Below are 18,730 nucleotides of genomic sequence, written 5' to 3' on the forward strand. Positions count from 1 at the left end.
CCTCAACAAGTATAGATATATACCAAGGCTTCTAAGGCATTGAGGAACAGGACATTAGACCCTTGGCCTTTGCAAATATAGATATATACCAAGGCTCGTAAAGCATTGAGGAACAGGACAGGGCCCTTGGCTTACACAAACATAGATATAGACTAAGGCTTGTAAGGCATTGAGGAACAGGACATTACCCTTGGCCTCCGCAAACAAAGATATATACCAAGGCTTGTAAGACTTTGAGGAACAGGACTGGGACCCTTGGCCTCCGCAAATATAGATATATACCAAGGCTTGTAAGGCATTGAGGAACAGGACAAGACCCTTGGCCTCCACATATATAGATCTAAACCAAGGCTTGTAAGGCATTGAGGAACAGGACAATACCCTTGGCCTTCGCAAATATAGATATATACCAAGGCTTGTAAAGCATTGAGGAACAGGACAAGACTGTTGGCCTCCACATATATATATCTAAACCAAGGCTTGTTAGGCATTGAGGAACAGGACAGGGACCCTTGGCCTCCACATATATAGATCTATACCAAGGCTTGTAAGGCATTGAGTAATAGGACTGGACCCTTGGTCTCTACATATATATATAGATATATACCAAGGCTTGTAAGGCATTGAGGAGAAGGACTGGGACCTTTGGCCTCCACATATATAGATCTATACCAAGGCTTGTATGGCATTGAGTAATAGGACTGGACCCTTGGTCTCTACAAGTATATAGATATATACCAAGGCTTGTAAGGCATTGAAGAACAGGACTGGGACTCTTGGTCTCCAAAAGTATAGATCTATACCAAGGCTTGTAAAGCATTGAGGAACAGGACTGGGACCCTTGGTCTCCACAAGTATAGATCTATACCAAGGCTTTTAAGGCATTGAAGAACATTGGACTGGGCCCTTGGCCTACACAAGTATAGATCTAAACCAAGGCTTGTAGAGCATTGAGGAACATGACAAGGCCTTTTGTCTCCACATGTATTTAGATATATACCAAGGATTGTAAGGCATTAAAGAACACTGGACTGGACCCTTGGTCTCCACAAGTAAAGATCTATACCAAGGCTTGTAAGGCATTGAGGAACAGGACTGGGACTCTTGGTCTCCAAAAGTATAAAGATCTATACCAAGGATTGTAAGGCATTGAGTAACGGACTGGGACCATTGGTTCTCCACAAGTATAGAACTATACCAAGGCTTGTAAGGCATTGAGGAACAGGACTGGGACCCTTGGTCTCCACAAGTATAGATCTATACCAAGGCTTGTAAGGCATTGAGGAACAGGACTGGGACCCTTGGTCTCCAAAAGTATAGATCTATACCAAGACTTGTAAGGCATTGAGGAACAGGACAAGGCCCATGGCCTCCACAAGTATAGATCTATACCAAGGCTTGTAAAGCATTCGAGGAACAGGACTGGGACTCTTGGTCTCCAAAAGTATAGATCTATACCAAGGCTTGTAAGGCATTGAGGAACAGGACTGGGACCCTTGGTCTCCACAAGTATAGATCTATACCAAGGCTTGTAAGGCATTGAGTAAAAGGACTGGACCCTTGGTCTCTACAAGTATAGATATATACCAAGATAGGCTAATAAGGCATTGAGGAACAGGACAAGACCCTTGGCCTCCACAAATATAGATATGTACCAAGGCTTTTAAGGCATTGAGGAACAGGACAGGGACCCTTGGTCTCCACAAGTATAGATCTATACCAAGGCTTGTAAGGCATTGAGGAACAGGACAATACCCTTGGCCTCCGCAAACAAAGATATATACCAAGGCTTGTAAGGCATTGAGGAACAGGACTGGGACCCTTGGCCTCCGCAAATATAGATATATACCAAGGCTTGTAAGGCATTGAGGAACAGGACAAGACCCTTGGCCTCCACATATATAGATCTAAACCAAGGCTTGTAAGACACTGATGAACAGGACAATACCCTTGGCCTTCGCAAATATAGATGTATACCAAGGCTTGTAAAGCATTGAGGAACAGGACAAGACCGTTGGCCTCCACATATATATATCTAAACCAAGGCTTGTTAGGCATTGAGGAACAGGACAAGGCCCTTGGCATCAACAAGTACAGATCTATACCAAGGCTTGAAAGACACTGATGAACAGGACAATACCCTTGGCCTTCGCAAATATAGATATATACCAAGGCTTGTAAAGCATTGAGGAACAGGACAAGACCGTTGGCCTCCACATATATATATCTAAACCAAGGCTTGTTAGGCATTGAGGAACAGGACTGGGCCCTTGGCCACCACATATATATATAGATATATACCAAGGCTTGTAAGGCATTGAGGAGAAGGACTGGGACCCTTTGCCTCCACATATATAGATCTATACCAAGGCTTGTAAGGCATTGAGTAATAGGACAAGGCCCTTGGCCTCCATATATATATAGATCTATACCAAGGCTTGTAAGGCATTGAGTAATAGGACAAGGCCCTTGGCCTCCATATATATAGATATATGCCAAGGATTGTAAGGCATTGAGGAACAGGACTGGGACCCTTGGCCTCCACAAGTATAGATCTATACCAAGGCTTGTAAGGCATTGAGTAACAGGACACAGGGCCTTTGGCCTCCACAAGTATAGATCTATACCAAGACTTGTAAGGCTTTGAGGAACAGGATACAGGGCCTTTGGCTTCCACAAGTATAGATTTATACCAAGACTTGTAAGGCATTGAGTAACAGGACTGGGACTCTTGGTATCCACAAGTATGTATCTACAGTATACTAAGACTTGTAAGGCATTGAGGACAGGACAGGCCCTTGGCCTCAACAAGTATAGATATATACCAAGGCTTGTAAGGCATTGAGGAACAGGACATTAGACCCTTGGCCTTCGCAAATATAGATATATACCAAGGCTTTTAAGGCATTGAGGAACAGGACAGGGCCCTTGGTCTCCACAAGTATAGATCTATACCAAGGCTTGTAAGGCATTGAGGAACAGGACAATACCCTTGGCCTCCACAAGTATAGATCTAAACCAAGGCTTGTAAGGCATTGAGGAACAGGACAATACCCTTGGCCTCCGCAAATATAGATATATACCAAGGCTTGTAAAGCATTGAGGAACAGGACAAGACTGTTGGCCTCCACATATATATATCTAAACCAAGGCTTGGTAGGCATTGAGGAACAGGACAGGGCCCTTGGCCTCCACAAGTACAGATCCATACCAAGGCTTGTAAGGCATTGAGGAACAGGACTGGGCCATTGGCCTCCACATATATATATAGATATATACCAAGGCTTGTAAGGCATTGAGGAGCAGGACTGGGACCCTTGGTCTCCACATATATAGATCTATACCAAGGCTTGTAAGGCATTGAAGAACAGGACTGGGACCCTTGGTCTCCAAAAGTATAGATCTATACCAAGGCTTGTAAAGCATTGAGGAACAGGACTGGGACCCTTGGTCTCCACAAGTATAGATCTATACCAAGGCTTGTAAGGCATTGAAGAACAGGACTGGGACCCTTGGTCTCCAAAAGTATAGATCTATACCAAGGCTTGTAAAGCATTGAGGAACAGGACTGGGACCCTTGGTCTCCACAAGTATAGATCTATACCAAGGCTTTTAAGGCATTGAGGAGCAGGACTGGGACGGTGTCCCTTGGTCTCCACAAGTATAGATCTATACCAAGGCATGTAAGGCATTGAAGAACAGGACTGGGACTCTTGGTCTCCACAAGTATAGATCTATACCAAGGTTTTTAAGGCATTGAGGATCAGGACAAGGCCCTTGGCCTCCACATATATAGATATATACCAGGGCTTGTAAGGCATTGAAGAACATTGGACTGGGCCCTTGGCCTACACAAGTATAGATCTATACCAAGGCTTGTAGAGCATTGAGGAACAGGACAAGGCCTTTGGTCTCCACAAGTATTTAGATATATACCAAGGATTGTAAGGCATTAAAGAACACTGGACTGGGCCCTTGGTCTCCACAAGTATAGATCTATACCAAGGATTGTAAAGCATTGAGGATCAGGACTGGGTCCCTTGGCCTCCACAAGTATAGATCTATACCAAGGATTGTAAGGCATTGAGTAACAGGACTGGGACCCTTGTTCTCCATAAGTATAGATATATACCAAGACTTGTAAGGCATTAAAGAACAGGACTGGGACCCTTGGTCTCCACAAGTATAGATCTATACCAAGGCTTGTAAGGCATTGAGGAATAGGACTGGGACCCTTGATCTATACAAGTATGTAGATATATACCAAGGCTTGTAAGGCATTGAGGAACAGGACTGGGACCCTTGGTCTCCACAAGTATAGATCTATACCAAGACTTGTAAGGCATTGAAGAACAGGACTGGGACCCTTGGTCTCAACAAGTATAGATCTATACCAAGGCTTATAAGGCATTGAAGAACAGGACTGGGACCCTTGGTCTCCAAAAGTATATATCTATACTAAGACTGGAAAGGCATTGAGGAACAGGACTGGGACCCATGGTCTCCACAAGTATAGATCTATACCAAGACTTGTAAGGCATCGAAGAACAGGACTGGGACCCTTGGTCTCCACAAGTATAGATCTATACCAAAGCTTGTAAAGCATTGAGGAACAGGACTGAAACCCTTGGTCTCCACAAGTATATATAGATATATACCAAGGCTTGTAAGGCATTGAGGAACAGGACTGGGACCCTTGGTCTCCACAAGAATAGATCTATACCAAGACTTGTAAGGCATTGAAGAACAGGACTGGAACCCTTGTTAATGGTCTCAACAAGTATATATATATACCAGGGATTGTAAGGCATTGAGGAACAGGACTGGGCCCTTGGTCTCCACATACATAGATATATATACCAAGGCTTGTAAGTCATTGAGCAACAGGACTGAGCCCTTTGCCTCCACAAGTATAGATCTATATCAAGGCTTGTAAGGCATTGAGAAACAGGGCTTGGACCCTTGGTCTCCACAAGTATAGATATATACCAAGGCTTGTAAGGCATTGAGGATCAGGACAAGGCCTTTTGCCTCCACATATATAGATATATAGCAAGGCTTGTAAGGCATTTAAGAACACTGGACTGGGCCCTTGGCATCATCAAGTATAGATCTTTACCAAGGCTTGTAAGGCATTGAGGAACAGGACTGGGACCATTGTCCTCTAAAACAACCAGGATTGGAACCCGTTTTCCATAGCAACAGGACTGAAATCCATGAATTTGCCTCCATAGCAACAAAACTGAAACCACCCTTGGTCTCCATGTGGCATAGCAACAGAACTGAAAATCTTGGTCTCTATGTGGCATAGCAACAGAACTGAAAATCTTGGTCTCCATGTGGCATCGCAACAGAACTGAAAATCTTGGTCTCCATAGCAACAGAACTGAAACACTTAGCCTCCACAATCATAGACCATGAAGTCATCGAGTCACCATCACATGCTCTTTCTTTAATAAGTCTTGGTCGTTAAAGACATATAGGTAACTATGGACACGTGGGTATTTGGATGGTCACTAACAATCAGTTATATAATAAGAGAAGGAAATCTATAGTGGCCAAAGACGAGTTCAAATGTGAACCTCCAAATGTTAAATAAATACTCTATCATTGAGCTAACCTTGTCCCTGATTATCAGTCCAGTAATCAAGTCTAACTATAATAAAATTAGAGACAGAATTATAGACTTCTATAAACTAAACCCATTACTCACACACACATACACTGGACCCAGTAGGCTTATAAACCTTCAACTGACCACCAGCATCCAGCGTCACATCAAATGTATCACTTTTCATTTCCATTATAGAAGGTGGATGACACCAATCAAAATTTTAAAGAGATTTGCTGCCTTGGGCATGATTCATATCCATGTCAATATTCTAGGTTTATAGTTGCTATTCTCTTTAGAAGGTATCCCACTATCCTGTACAACACATCATCATTTAGGTTCTCAGTTGCTACTTACTGTCTCCAATTATCACCTGTGTCATTGTCGACTTTATACAGCAGTAGATTCAATCAATATTTGAATAACACTATATATATGGCTACAGAAGAGAGAGGGATATGATAATCAACTAAACCCTGGTCTCAAACAATTCTTTCAGGTCAACCATTACGTTTACGTTGTTTCAGCTATCAACTAACAATACATCAGGGTTCCCACTATTTTTCTGGACCAGAATTCAAGGCTTTTTCAAGGGTTTTTCAAGGACAATAAGTGAAATTCAAGTCATGTCTTCACACTTTCAGATACCTTTCACAAGTTGTGTGCTTATCTTTAAAGAGTAAAGCAACTTGAATGATGCTGACTGGACCTATTCCAACACAAAACTACATTCATCATGAAAGAAAACAATGAATAAACTATACATTAACATATGTTTATAATTTGTTTGTGTTGCTTCCTTCATGCCTCCAATGTTAAGAGTTCAATAAATAAGCTTGTTGCTGATCGGACACAGTATACTAAATTAAAGCAAGTACAAAATTCAAGGCTTTATCAAGGCCTTTCAACAAATTTTCCTTGTTTCTCAAGGTTTTCCTTATCCTGATTTTCTATTTCAACTTTCCTCATTTTTCCAGTTTTCAAGGTTGAGAGGGAACCTTGATAAATGTCAAAATTGTTAATTCCCTGTACTACGGTAAACACAGTAGAGGGAACAATGGCCGGTGTCTACAGGAAAATATATTCACTATCTTGGCAAAATGAAGTCCACTAACGGCTTTTAATTTTAAATAAGAGACCCAAGGACCTTAGTCCTTAACAGTCATCTGACATTGGCAACAAATGTATATAGTAAATTAATTAGAAATGGTTTCATGGTGGCCATCTTGGATTTCGGATCAACCTGAAAAATAACAGCACTTGGTCGGAACCATGTCTGGATTATTTCTGGCAAGATTCAGCCAAATCGCACAAGTAGTAAGTTGAGAGAAGTAGTTCAAAATGTGTTTTCAAGATGGCGGCTGTGGTGGCCATCTTGGATTTCGGATTGACACGAAAAATAACAATACCTGGGTCAGGACCGGTACATGTCAGGATCAAGCAAGTTTAAATTTCAGCTCAACCAGACAGGTGGAACTTGAGAAGCTTAAAATGTGAAAAATGACAGCTATATAAGCGGACAACGGACGGCAACGGTCGACTTATAAGACATCCTGACCCTTCAGGTCAAATGATCTAAAAAGTAACTGTAAAACAAGTTTGATAATTGTGTGAAGTCCCAAAAGATATTAGCTTAACATTAATGCTCTTCTTATTATCATTCACGATCATTGGACAATTTTAAATAAATAAATTAAATGCTAATTTTCATATCAAGCTAGGGTTGTCTTATGTTTCCTGGCGTCTCCCTAATTATCAATCAATAACGTTGACTATCACTATATAAATCTTTATTGTTAACACATATTTGGTGTTGTAACTACATTTCAGGCATGAATACAAATTTTCTAATATAATAATAATTTTTATTGATAAACATTTCATTTTTGTTTCATAAACAAAGTGGGCCTTTACCAGTAGTCATTTACAATTATATACTTAAATTAAAGGACAATTACAACCTGACTTTGTTATAAAATGGAGATCAAAATTCACCAAGATTCTAGTCCTACAGTTATATAACTTGTATTAACAATCTTAATTAACCTGTCTCTTCTATTGCAACTGACAGAGAATAATTAAATAATTTAAGTCCCATAGATCGTTATAGAGCAATGTGTAGGATTTTTGCACTAATGTCTACACCATTAACATGTCATTGAATTGTAAGAAGCCATAGAATAAGCTGGATTACCATTAATATATAGCCATGCAAATGGGCTATTTTTCAAAAAATTGACAATTATGTTTTAAATATTGTGAAAATTAAATTATGATGATAATGATTTTGGATTCTATAGTCTGGTGGAGATGTAGCCAATCCTTCCATTTCGTTTTTCCCCTTGTCATCATTAAATTGTCGGCTATAAGCTGAACTTAAATTTTCAATTAGGTAGCTGTCAAACCCATGTGTTAAGGCCTTGCGGTAAGGCCTAGCGGTCAATATGTATTCATAGTAACGAGAAACAGATGTTTGATAATTCCTTTTGATTGATTCAGATAAATATATATACTCATGCATACTTGAATGATAGTGCTGTGTATCACAAGGTATGTGATGATACATTAATATGTATCAGTTCACAACACAGCTAGGTTCATGATACGATATGTATCGAGAGTCCATACGTTTTTTTTGAGCATCAGAGACGTCGCAGGAAACCTATATCCGGGAAATCCCTGGTCAAGAGTAGTTTGTAGAGGTAAATCAGGATTGTTTAGGATTTCAGCAGTGAACATGCTGGTAAATCAAATACCCAACATACACTAGTCTCTTATATAAATCTTTTCATTTCATTCTTTTATGAAACAAATACTTCAAATAAATTTCCATATGATAATTTTAAGGTTGCCATGATAATGATAAAAGTTTTGTCCTACAGATTAATGATGTAATTAATTTGATACAGGCACAGCTAGACTACACTATACTGTTGCGAGGAAAGTCACAATTGGGACTCGTTGGTTTCGTCTGGGACATTTTCAAAAGTGGCAAGTCCAGAACTCATGGGTGAAAATCCTACATAAATTGTTGGACTGGTATACTGTTCTCAGAGATAGAACAGCTAGCGTACAACTACGTAGCATGTATGTGTATCATAGACAACCTATATATAGCTAGTTCCAAAGGATGTGTCAGGTCTGTTGGTGGAGGAAAACCAGAGTACCAGGAGAAAACCCACTGACCAGTGGTCAGTATACCTGGCGAAATTGCCCCTCATCAGCATATAGGATTAATCATTCTAACACGCAATTTTGAGGTGGATAGCCCGGCCCATTATCATCTAATTAACCACTCACGAGCCACGTACAGTATATATAGCCCCTAGTAATTGGACTATAATATACCATAGACTTCTATGAATATGTTTGTATAGGTGTAAATAGACTATAGTTGACTTGTATTGTATTAGATTGGTCATTGACATGTTCAATATTATTGTATGTAAAAAAATCACTCAATAACAAAAGTAATATAAGTATTTAAAATATTTGTGAAAACATAACAAATGTCAATTCTTCACGAAGACTGTTTTATTATATTTATCTGTGATTATATTTAGCTACTGCAATTAAAGTGCATCGGCATATATATTACATATATACATATCAGGTATGTATATAGTGCTGATTGCTTTAATTAGTAATTAGTTGTTAATAAATTAATAAACCAGTACCATTCTAATAATTAGTAGTATACCCTTGAGTGCCCCATGCCAATTTGATCTTTAATCAGCCCACAACCATATCGACCTGTAACGTTATACTTGAATTACTATCAAGCAAGCATGAGTAGAAAAGATATTTAGTGCAATATACAAGCTGATTATATAATGTTATTAGTTATATCAGCATACAAGATCAGTAATGCATTAGGGAAAGGACTGTTGAATAATTTGATTATTTACACAGATAATTGATGTCTCGAGCTCCAGACACGTGCATATTATAAAAAGAGCTCCAGTCGCGTGCAAATCATAAACAACAGGTCAAAGGTCAAGCTGGGTCAGCATCATCTTCCCCACAACAATGGCTTCTTATCTGTATCAACTGGCGATGTAAATATCGGTCTTGTCGTCTTAAACCGGCAGCGTATACCTTGACAGGTAGATAATCACCCTGGCTACACATAACACATTAAAAGTGGATACAAACACAACACCAAATGGCCACCGATCAGCCATGATAATGCTGCAGATGTTGAAAGATACTTACCGATGGTACCAAGTGGAAACTGACTGTGAAGCGGGGCCCCATGACTTAATCCCTGACCAGCACCGCAAACCAGTAAAATCACGCCTAAAAGCATGTTAGATTCGTTACTTATAACCTTCACCACATCCCCATGCTAAAAATTAGTGGTTAGTAAGTAAAAGAGAGCTGTAGATCCCGTTAAAAGACAGACCTACTCAGGCAACATGCTAGTGTACAGATTTGTTTGTTAGGCTCAAGCAAGATGGCGGCTAGGTATTGAATATTCATTAGCTGACTGTGACGTCACACTGACGATAGATCTCGCTAACATTGCTGAGGGTAAGGGAGCGCGCGCCGTTGCTAATGAAATCAAGTTATAGACGGCTATCGACCCGTTATATTTATCCAGAGAATTATCTGACATCCCACTAGGGTGCGGGGGCCGACAGGAAATACGTCATAGCCCAACTTCATGCTTTTGGATGAGTGATGTTTTTTACAACATTATTAAAACCAATCCCATTCTTTCCATTCTTAGTCCATTGGACAATCGTTTAACAATTTCTGAATAAGACTATTATAGTTCGCTTTCAAAATCTAAAAGTACGTTTGTTCTAATAAGAATCTATCCTTTTCATACTGTTAGGCCTAATAGTCATTTTGAAAATAATTGTAAGCCCTAATGGAATGATGCATTTATTCATGTATCAATTATAACATTTTTTAGACCAGTTAAACTATATTTTCTTATTCATTTTTATGAACGTGTACATGAATGTAGACTATTTGATATTTAAATAACATATAAATTGATTATATTCTCATCTTTATCACCAATTTTAGCAAATGATTACTCTCCGTGGATCGGATATCACCAACGCAACAATCTGGGAATTGCCTGTTAAACCACGACATGTAGAACGCCTATATAGCTAACTGTTCAAATGATCTGTGGATACCGGTCCAAATATAATGACTAAACTGTAATTTCTTTTCAAACCCCTATAACGATTGGCAACAGAACAATTCAAATAATGTACTTGTATTATAGCCTACCAGTATCCCTACCTACTATCACATACAATTACCAAATGCTTCTGCCCAAAGGAAAGTTCAGTATCCCAACTAAAACCATTATTTGTTTAAATAGTGAGGATGAAGTTTGATTTATTTTAAATATATAATCGCACGTTACTTTACAGATTTGGAACAGACGAAGCGCAAATGTGCGATAAGCCATCTTTAAGTAATGAGATTTGTTAGGCTGGTATTTTAGTGATTTTACATTGTATTCCAAATCACATCCCAATACTGCATGGTTTATTAAAGTTTAATTGGTTATCGATCAGGAGCCGACAAAGATCGGTAAACCTGAAATTAAATGTTTAGAGTTACCAACTAGTAGTTTACATAACCTATTTGAATCTAGAACTAGTTCTAAAATGCATGAAACCTGTTTATCAATCAATGCATTCTAATGAAGAAAATCTTGATTTCGCCATGAATATCAATTGTGAACATTTGTTTCGGTTCATATGGTTTTATATCGCCCGCGTAGAAAACATAATGACCGAATGCGTAGCCCGAGGTCATTGTTTTAAATTCTACAAAGGCGATATAACACCATATGAACCGAAACGAAGGTCATTATTTTTTGTGTTAGATATGTCATTTCTTTCACAAATGTCAAAAACAACCTCTAATGTGTATATTGATTGCAAGAAAAGCATTGGTCAAAGTACGCCACCCTGAATAATGCAGCATTTGGGCAATGAAGTTCGCAAAGGCATATTGACTTGGTGTTTCTAAAAATGGAAACACCGGATTAATATTCAATATGCCATTTATTGAACGTCACGTAACCATGTTTTTAAGCGTTGAAGTCAATTTTTTTAAATTTCAACGGGGTATGAAAGATTTTTTTTTTTGCAAACTGTGTGAATCCGTATAGCGCCTCGCCCGATACAAGTTTATTTTAGAAACCATATTTTTCCGTATTAGGTCACTAACAAACTGTGTAACTAATAATATCGCCCGATAATAATAAACGCCCTCGATCATTATTTTTAAATTCTACAATGGCGATATAACACCATATGAACCGAAACAAGTCGTTTCTTCAAAATAATGTCAAAAACAATTTATAATGTGAATGTTAATTAATTATTAGAAAAGCATTGATCAAAGAACGGCACCCTGTAGAATGCAACGTTTGTGCAATGAAGTTCACAAAAGAGTTTCTAAATGGTAACACCGAATTTAGTTATTTTACGTACACTTTTCTCATGTTAATGTTTCAACTAAACTTGACAAAATAATCTGATATCTTGAATATCGGTTCCCTTAGAAACAAAAATGGTGAAAATATCTAACACGATTTTATTGGACTAACAGAGATTCAGCAAGCATTCTTTTGTTACATTTGGTTGACCTGTAGATTATAAGTCTCTTTGTGTAATACGACAATTTATTTAAGAAGCGACGAAAAGTCTACATATTTCAGCAATATCAACAAGAAACATTTTTAAAAGACACACGATGCCGATCAGATCTATGTCAAGCCCATAGGTAATCAGCTTAATAAACAATACCAGTATAAGAAGACGGCAGCATAACGCCTGATCATGATATCAGGACAAATTGTAGTAAAACAAAAAATATAAAAAATGACACTTACGTTATTACAGACCTACTATATACTTAGTTTCATCTGCTTTTTTAGTTAAGTTTTTTTAGTTTAAACGTATTTTATTGCAAACAAATATACAAAGGGATCGGGCATAAGTTATTACAACTTATTAAAGCCCCTTCCCAACAACAATGACATGTAAATAATTTCAATTGCTTTAAATACATATAAAGTTAGATAATTAATAAATACATATATTAATTTTTAGAGAGAGAGAGAGATAGAGAGAGAGGATGGGGAGAGGAAGGGAGGGAAAGAGTGGGGGGAGAGAGAGCATTACATTTTTATTATGGATGGGCAAAAAATAAATATATATAATGTGCAAAATAATAATGTACAAGCAACAATGGTACATATATATTCAATGAAGCATATAGTGTGTAATAAACAAAGGTAAATTATTCTATTTGGCAAGTCACAATGGTTAAAAAAAATATTGATTTCTCAAAACCTGTTGCTGCCCTTTATAAAATGTTGGACACATGAATATAGTTCTTGACTACCAAATAGCAGTAAGTCAAGATCTAAGGGAATATGCAAATTTGAATTATTTAATTAGACTATTCCCTTACATATTGACTTACTGCTATTTGGTAGCCTTTTTATGTCGTACCTATGTTCTGAACTTACCAAACCTTCCAGATTGACTAAATAATATCGTTCATCGTACAAATCAGATAACAACGTAAAAAACGTATTTAACGGATTAAAAACCATTCTATTATTATCAATGGAAAATCCTTTTCACTTGTTTTATGGAATATAATATACATGGACGCAAAACGTTTGTTTGGAGTCGTGTTGCTTTTAGATAAAAGGTTAGCACCCTATGGGCAACTTCGCTTGCCAATTAAGGCTATTCAGTCCGATATTCTCCCTTGAACACTTGGCAATAGAAGTTGAAAATGTAGTTTGATAGCATTTTTCATACATAGGAAGCATATATATGGTTAAACGCCACAAAAAAACGGATGCACGCCCCGTGAAGAACATCTTTTAAAACTGCACACGTAATCACATATTGCATACCCCATTCCGAACATTTAACAGGATTCGCCACCTACAGTATATAGAACATTGTATCTCTACCGATTCGGCGTAAAATGGTATCGATTGGTATCCTGCGGCGTTTGTTTCACGAACTGTGAATGAAAAGGACAGTTTCATTAGCTACCCACATGACAATAATGGCCGCAAAATGACGCAGGAATCAGAAAACATATTATCGTACATAGGCACTTCGTAAGATACAAACATATATCCGTCTAATATTTCTTCGCGGGAGACAGGGCTTTTTGGCAATGAAGCAATTTATTTTGTGGAAGAATGGAGGAGACATTCTTTTTTTCAATTATTCATTAATATGCATTTCCGATGGAAGGGCATTCTCCTTTTGAAAGGAGGGTAGAAGAAGTGATGGATTGTTCTTCAGATGGAGGACTTTGTGTGACGTCATAATGTGTACCGACCAATGACGTCATAGTAAAAAATGTAAGTCACGTGATTTGCTCCTTAGAAACTTTCGGGGCAAGACAATAATGGCTGTGAAATGTACTGAGGTGAAATCATGATTGATTTATATGTGCCCTGGGAAGCAAAGCTGACGGGGAACCTTCCGGAAAAGCCGGATAGCCATGACGGAAGTGATTCTTCCTTCGCTTAATATTCCCGGACCTACCTCTTTACATCCAAACGTCTCTATTCGCAACAGAAACGTAAGTCTTTTTTATTTTATTTTTTTCAACTTATTTAATTAATACGGGAATAGGATAGTCTTATCTAGAAGAATCTAGAAGAAAGTTATAAATGAAGTTTGTGGTCTGTAGGTTATTGCTGATGAAGTAGTTCAATGGTTAGTTCTAATTATTCTGCAGTTCTGTTGTCTTTAGTATACTGGCAGGCGACCAGTTCTCGCCGGATACCAATTCTCGCCATCGCATCTCTATCTGTAAGAATTCCATGCAAATTTAGTCAATTAAGCCTTCTTCTGATGGAAGACACTACCATGCTGATTTCCACAAAAAATATTACAAAATTCGTCTGTGATCATACATGTACATATGCAATGGTGAGAATTAGTACTCGGGGAGAACTGGTCGCTTGCCATTATGCAATGTATATCTAGGTTTTGAGCTGGTTCATCGGCTCGAGGCCGATATAAAAAAAGACATTCGAACTGCAGCATAATTCGGACTACTCGTAAGGTAGATCGAATTCAAGTAAAAAAATGATATGGGAAAATGGCGATCTTGCCAACTTCAGTTTCAATTTCTGGCCTTAGGATTAATACCGTAATACTTATACCTTTGGTCTTGGGATACGCGAATCTTCCTGGACGAAGACTTAATGAAGAATACTCTGTTCTACATCTCAGCTGACGGCGGATCCTACCACATTTAATAGCATATCATGTTAGTACAAAATTGTATCGTCAAAGGTGCGATGGAATTAGGAATAAGTTGTACAACCTATTCAGTTTTTGTTTGTAATCACAAACATATACATGTACGAATACGAATACGAAACATATCCAACGAAGAGGTACCAAATGACTTGTTAACCTTAAAGATCTCTCCTATCCTGACCGATTAAATACCTTGGGTATCCCAACACTCGAGTATAGAAGACTGAGGACTGATAGGGTGGAGACCTTTAGAATAATAAACAAAATCGACATTGTTACCAGCGAGAACATGTGTACTCCAATGAGACACATAGGTATAAGAGGTCACACAAAAAAAACTCTACAAAAAACCCTTTCGTCTAAATTCAGCTAGAAATCTTTTCAGTAAAAGGATAGTGGAGTCCTGGAATTCTCTACCTGTTGATGGGGTCAATGCTGAGTACCTGAAAGTTTTCAAAAATAAATTAAATAAGCACTGGAAAAACCACACCACGAAATTTTTTACCACCAACCTACATGTAGGAACAACAGTATATTTTACACAAACCTAGGACATACTATTCAGGATTTTATGCAATCACTTTAAATATTTTACCATTATTGCAAATATCACTATATATCTCTACAAGCCTTTCTTGGGTTTCCAATGATGTTGGACTAATGAAAAACTGATGAGAAAATATACAATGATCGAACACTGTACCAATGACCTAGAATAAAGATGAAAGACGTGTATTATCATATGACATTGAACGGTCAAAAATCGTCTTGTAAACATACCTGCAATCTTGAAATTGTCGACATTGCAAAACCTATAGGCCTATATGTTTGTTCCTGTTTTTCCCGTGCGAAGTCCATCGGGGCATCACGTGATATATTTTACGAAAATCGAGACTTTCCTTGAACTTCTCCGAATCGTTCCTGTTTGTAATTATTGTGGGCCACATTCCTGAGACGAAGTCTCAAATGACCTATTCTTATCGCCTATGCCTAGATTTTCCAAGGAGAGGGAGTCAAATTTACTATAGTTTATATAAGGATAATACATTCATGAGTATTATTTGCTCAATTTTCATAAGAAATAAGTCAAACTTGGTTAGAATTATTAGCGTGAGATAATATTTTAACATCACATCAATATAGGTCCCTGACTAACTCCCACGGGCAAGAATTAGGGCGGGACCAAAAGGGGTCAAAATAGCTAAAATGAAAAAAAAATATCTTCTTCTGAATTCAAAGATTTGATGGAACCAGATACTCTCCATATATTAAAAGGTCTCAAGACCCTCTATAATATTTGTGGCACTGGGGTCTCAGATTTTTTCCTGTGGAGGGGGTCAAATTTACTTTAGTTTATAAAGGAAAACACATTTAGGAGTATAATTTGCTCTGTTTTCATAGGAAATGTAACAGATGTGATGGAATCAAATACTCTTTAATGATTAAAGGGTCAAATTTTCAAGAGCCTGGTGGGTTTTTATATAGCGTTTATATGTCTTTATTTCATTTTTTATCCGAACTCAGGTGACCGTTTGTTTTGAAACTTAGTTGGTCTCAGTAACATCTTACCTGGCCTTAGTTAGCATTTTATGCAGAAAGAACGGGGTACTTTTCTTGTAAGTGCTTGTGATTTAAAAAAAAAAAACTGGAAAGTTACGCACATGCTATATACGGGCGTCTAAAGCCCCACCCTTGGAAACCCAGCGTCTGGACTACACTACGTATACGCTCCGTTACTGTAGATGTTTTTAAAGCCCGTTCGCAAGAAATAAAACATTTAATTGATTTAACACCGACAGAATGAGATAATAGAGGACGCGGAGAGATAAATTATTATCAACTACATCTGTAGCGGGATTTGATTAGGTAGATTATCGGTGACCAGCTGGTAGACCAGTCGCATAATCAAAGACCAATCGTCTGGTGGTCAGAGGTCTCGGGTTCAAATCCCGGTCTGGCTTGTATTTTCTCGTCTCCTGTTAGAACAGCACTAAACTTGATTGGGCGACCGGGTGATGTACTGGGTAGCCGACCGGAGTTTGATCCCCGGAACGGAGGTGAGGGCAGGTGTCACATGCCCGATCACGTGGGTTTTCTCGGCGCATTCTGGTTTCCTCCCACTCTAAAACCCATCGCGCTCCTTTTGTATATGTTATATACACCAACTTGTCTCGCGAAAGATGTAAAATAAATAGAACTTATTTTTTTACAAATTCCTTACACTAATTATAATGGATCGAAACTGAACTGGTTAATTATAATTGAGAGTTGTTGAACAGGCCATTTGGGGCACCGGACACGTCAAATAAATGCCATGGACACAAGTTTTTGGCCGCTAAGATCAGCCGATATCTAGGGATAGGGGATAGGGGGATGTCATGTTGTAAAAGTATGGCGTCTATTTCCAAAGAGAATGTTTTACTGAAACAATTTTCATATACACGTATATTTATACATATTTTTTTTAATTTCAATAACAATTTTAGATTTGTTTCATATTCAAACCGGTTTCAGCTAAACTAAATACTACTATTTTTTACTGTTTCAGCACGAGAAAATAACTTTTCCATTTGCTCCGTCTTGTGCTCAGGCATTTCGGGGCCGCCTGCCGCCTGTTGCTTCTAGAAATAAATCCGCCGCTAAATTACGTCTTCAGCCGGGATATAGTCCCAACTACTGGTCTTACGGAACGTCCTATCTGGTGACCCTCCTGTTCAATGGACGTCTCCCACAATCCTTTTTGAAAGAAGTGTGTCATAATCACGGTAAAAAGGAGAACAAAGGAGATTTGATCACAACAGGACAGGCGTACACGCTGAGGCAAAAACGAAAGAAGGAATTATGGGAGCACAAAGATCACAAAAAGCTCCAAGAATCTGCACGGAGAGTGGAGCAGAAAGTGATGCTTGCTCGCCAGCGGCAGCGGACACGTCACGACTCCATAGCGTCCAAAATTCACGAAACTAAAGAACGAGGGGAGAAGATTCTCCTAACTAAAGAAGGAATGATGGAAAGAGGAAAACGTGCATTTCTCAACAAACTGAAATCTAGCAAAAATACGACCACAGTGCCAGCGGTAGGTAAGGTACCGGGCAGTAACGCGTCACAGACCTCCTGTGCCACAGAGGACGGTTTTGTGGTGATTACTGCCGAAGACTGTGTTCAGGATAGTGTCGAATCATTGGCGGATGATTCTAAGTCTTCAGAATAATCTAGTAAAACGATAGGTATCATGTTTATAATGTAGTTAAAATGTTAATGAATACGCCGGTTATACGCTAGCCTGTAATGTATATATAGAACAATTAGAATAATTGATAATAAAAATGTCATATTCTTATTAAAGCAATATGCGCCAATAATTGTTCTCATTGCCGTCTTTTATTATTGTGGGCCTTTTCCTCGAATGTTTAATATTCTGACAGCATAAGTCACGTTCACTGTTTTTCTTTGTATGTCTAATTTGCTGTCTAAAGAGCGGACATTGTGATAAAAAAGATGGAAAATGTGACTACATCTATCAAATAAATTGTAGTAAGACTTGCGTGTTCATTGAGATGTAATCTTCATACAAGATGTACAATGTAATTCATGAGAGAAGATTTTAAGTAGCAACAGAAATGTTTCTGAAAGCAACCCCAGTGTCTGTTGTAAACGTCTTATAAATGTCCACAACTCCCAAGTCTGTTGTAAACGTCTTATAAATGTCCACAACTCCCAAGTCTATTGTAAACTTCTAATAAATGCCCACAACTGCCGAGTCTGCTGTAAACTTCTAATAAATGCCCACAACTCCCGAGTCTATTGTAAACTTCTAATAAATGCCCACAAC

The 18,730-nt window shown here is 38.3% G+C and overlaps 2 protein-coding genes across 2 annotated transcripts in view; one reads left to right on the plus strand and one right to left on the minus strand.

Moving 5' to 3' along the window:
• Window positions 1-10,083, minus strand: part of LOC138316457 (uncharacterized) — a 65,931-nt gene extending 55,848 nt beyond the window's left edge. Inside the window, exon 1 of the mRNA XM_069258152.1 lies at window positions 9,827-10,083. Within this exon, the coding sequence (XP_069114253.1) occupies window positions 9,827-9,920 (94 nt within the window). The 5' untranslated portion in view covers window positions 9,921-10,083. The remainder of the gene's footprint in view (window positions 1-9,826) is intronic.
• A 3,900-nt stretch (window positions 10,084-13,983) lies between these two features.
• On the plus strand, window positions 13,984-18,264 carry LOC138316897 (uncharacterized). Its single transcript, XM_069258542.1, has 2 exons — window positions 13,984-14,209; window positions 17,447-18,264. Exons 1-2 carry the CDS (start codon window positions 14,129-14,131, stop codon window positions 18,107-18,109), a joined length of 744 nt encoding a protein of 247 aa, XP_069114643.1. The 5' UTR covers window positions 13,984-14,128; the 3' UTR covers window positions 18,110-18,264.
• The last annotated feature ends 466 nt before the right edge of the window (window positions 18,265-18,730 follow it).

This window comes from Argopecten irradians, chromosome 2, assembly GCF_041381155.1.
Source record: "Argopecten irradians isolate NY chromosome 2, Ai_NY, whole genome shotgun sequence".
Lineage (NCBI taxonomy): Eukaryota > Metazoa > Mollusca > Bivalvia > Pectinida > Pectinidae > Argopecten > Argopecten irradians.

Excerpts from the sequence above, each read along its gene's own strand:
- LOC138316897 (XM_069258542.1), top strand. The coding sequence starts at position 14,129 with ATGACGGAAGTGATTCTTCCTTCGCTTAATATTCCCGGACCTACCTCT. Across the intron at positions 14,210-17,446 it reads TCTCTATTCGCAACAGAAAC|CACGAGAAAATAACTTTTCC; the intron begins GTAAGTCTTTTT and ends TTACTGTTTCAG.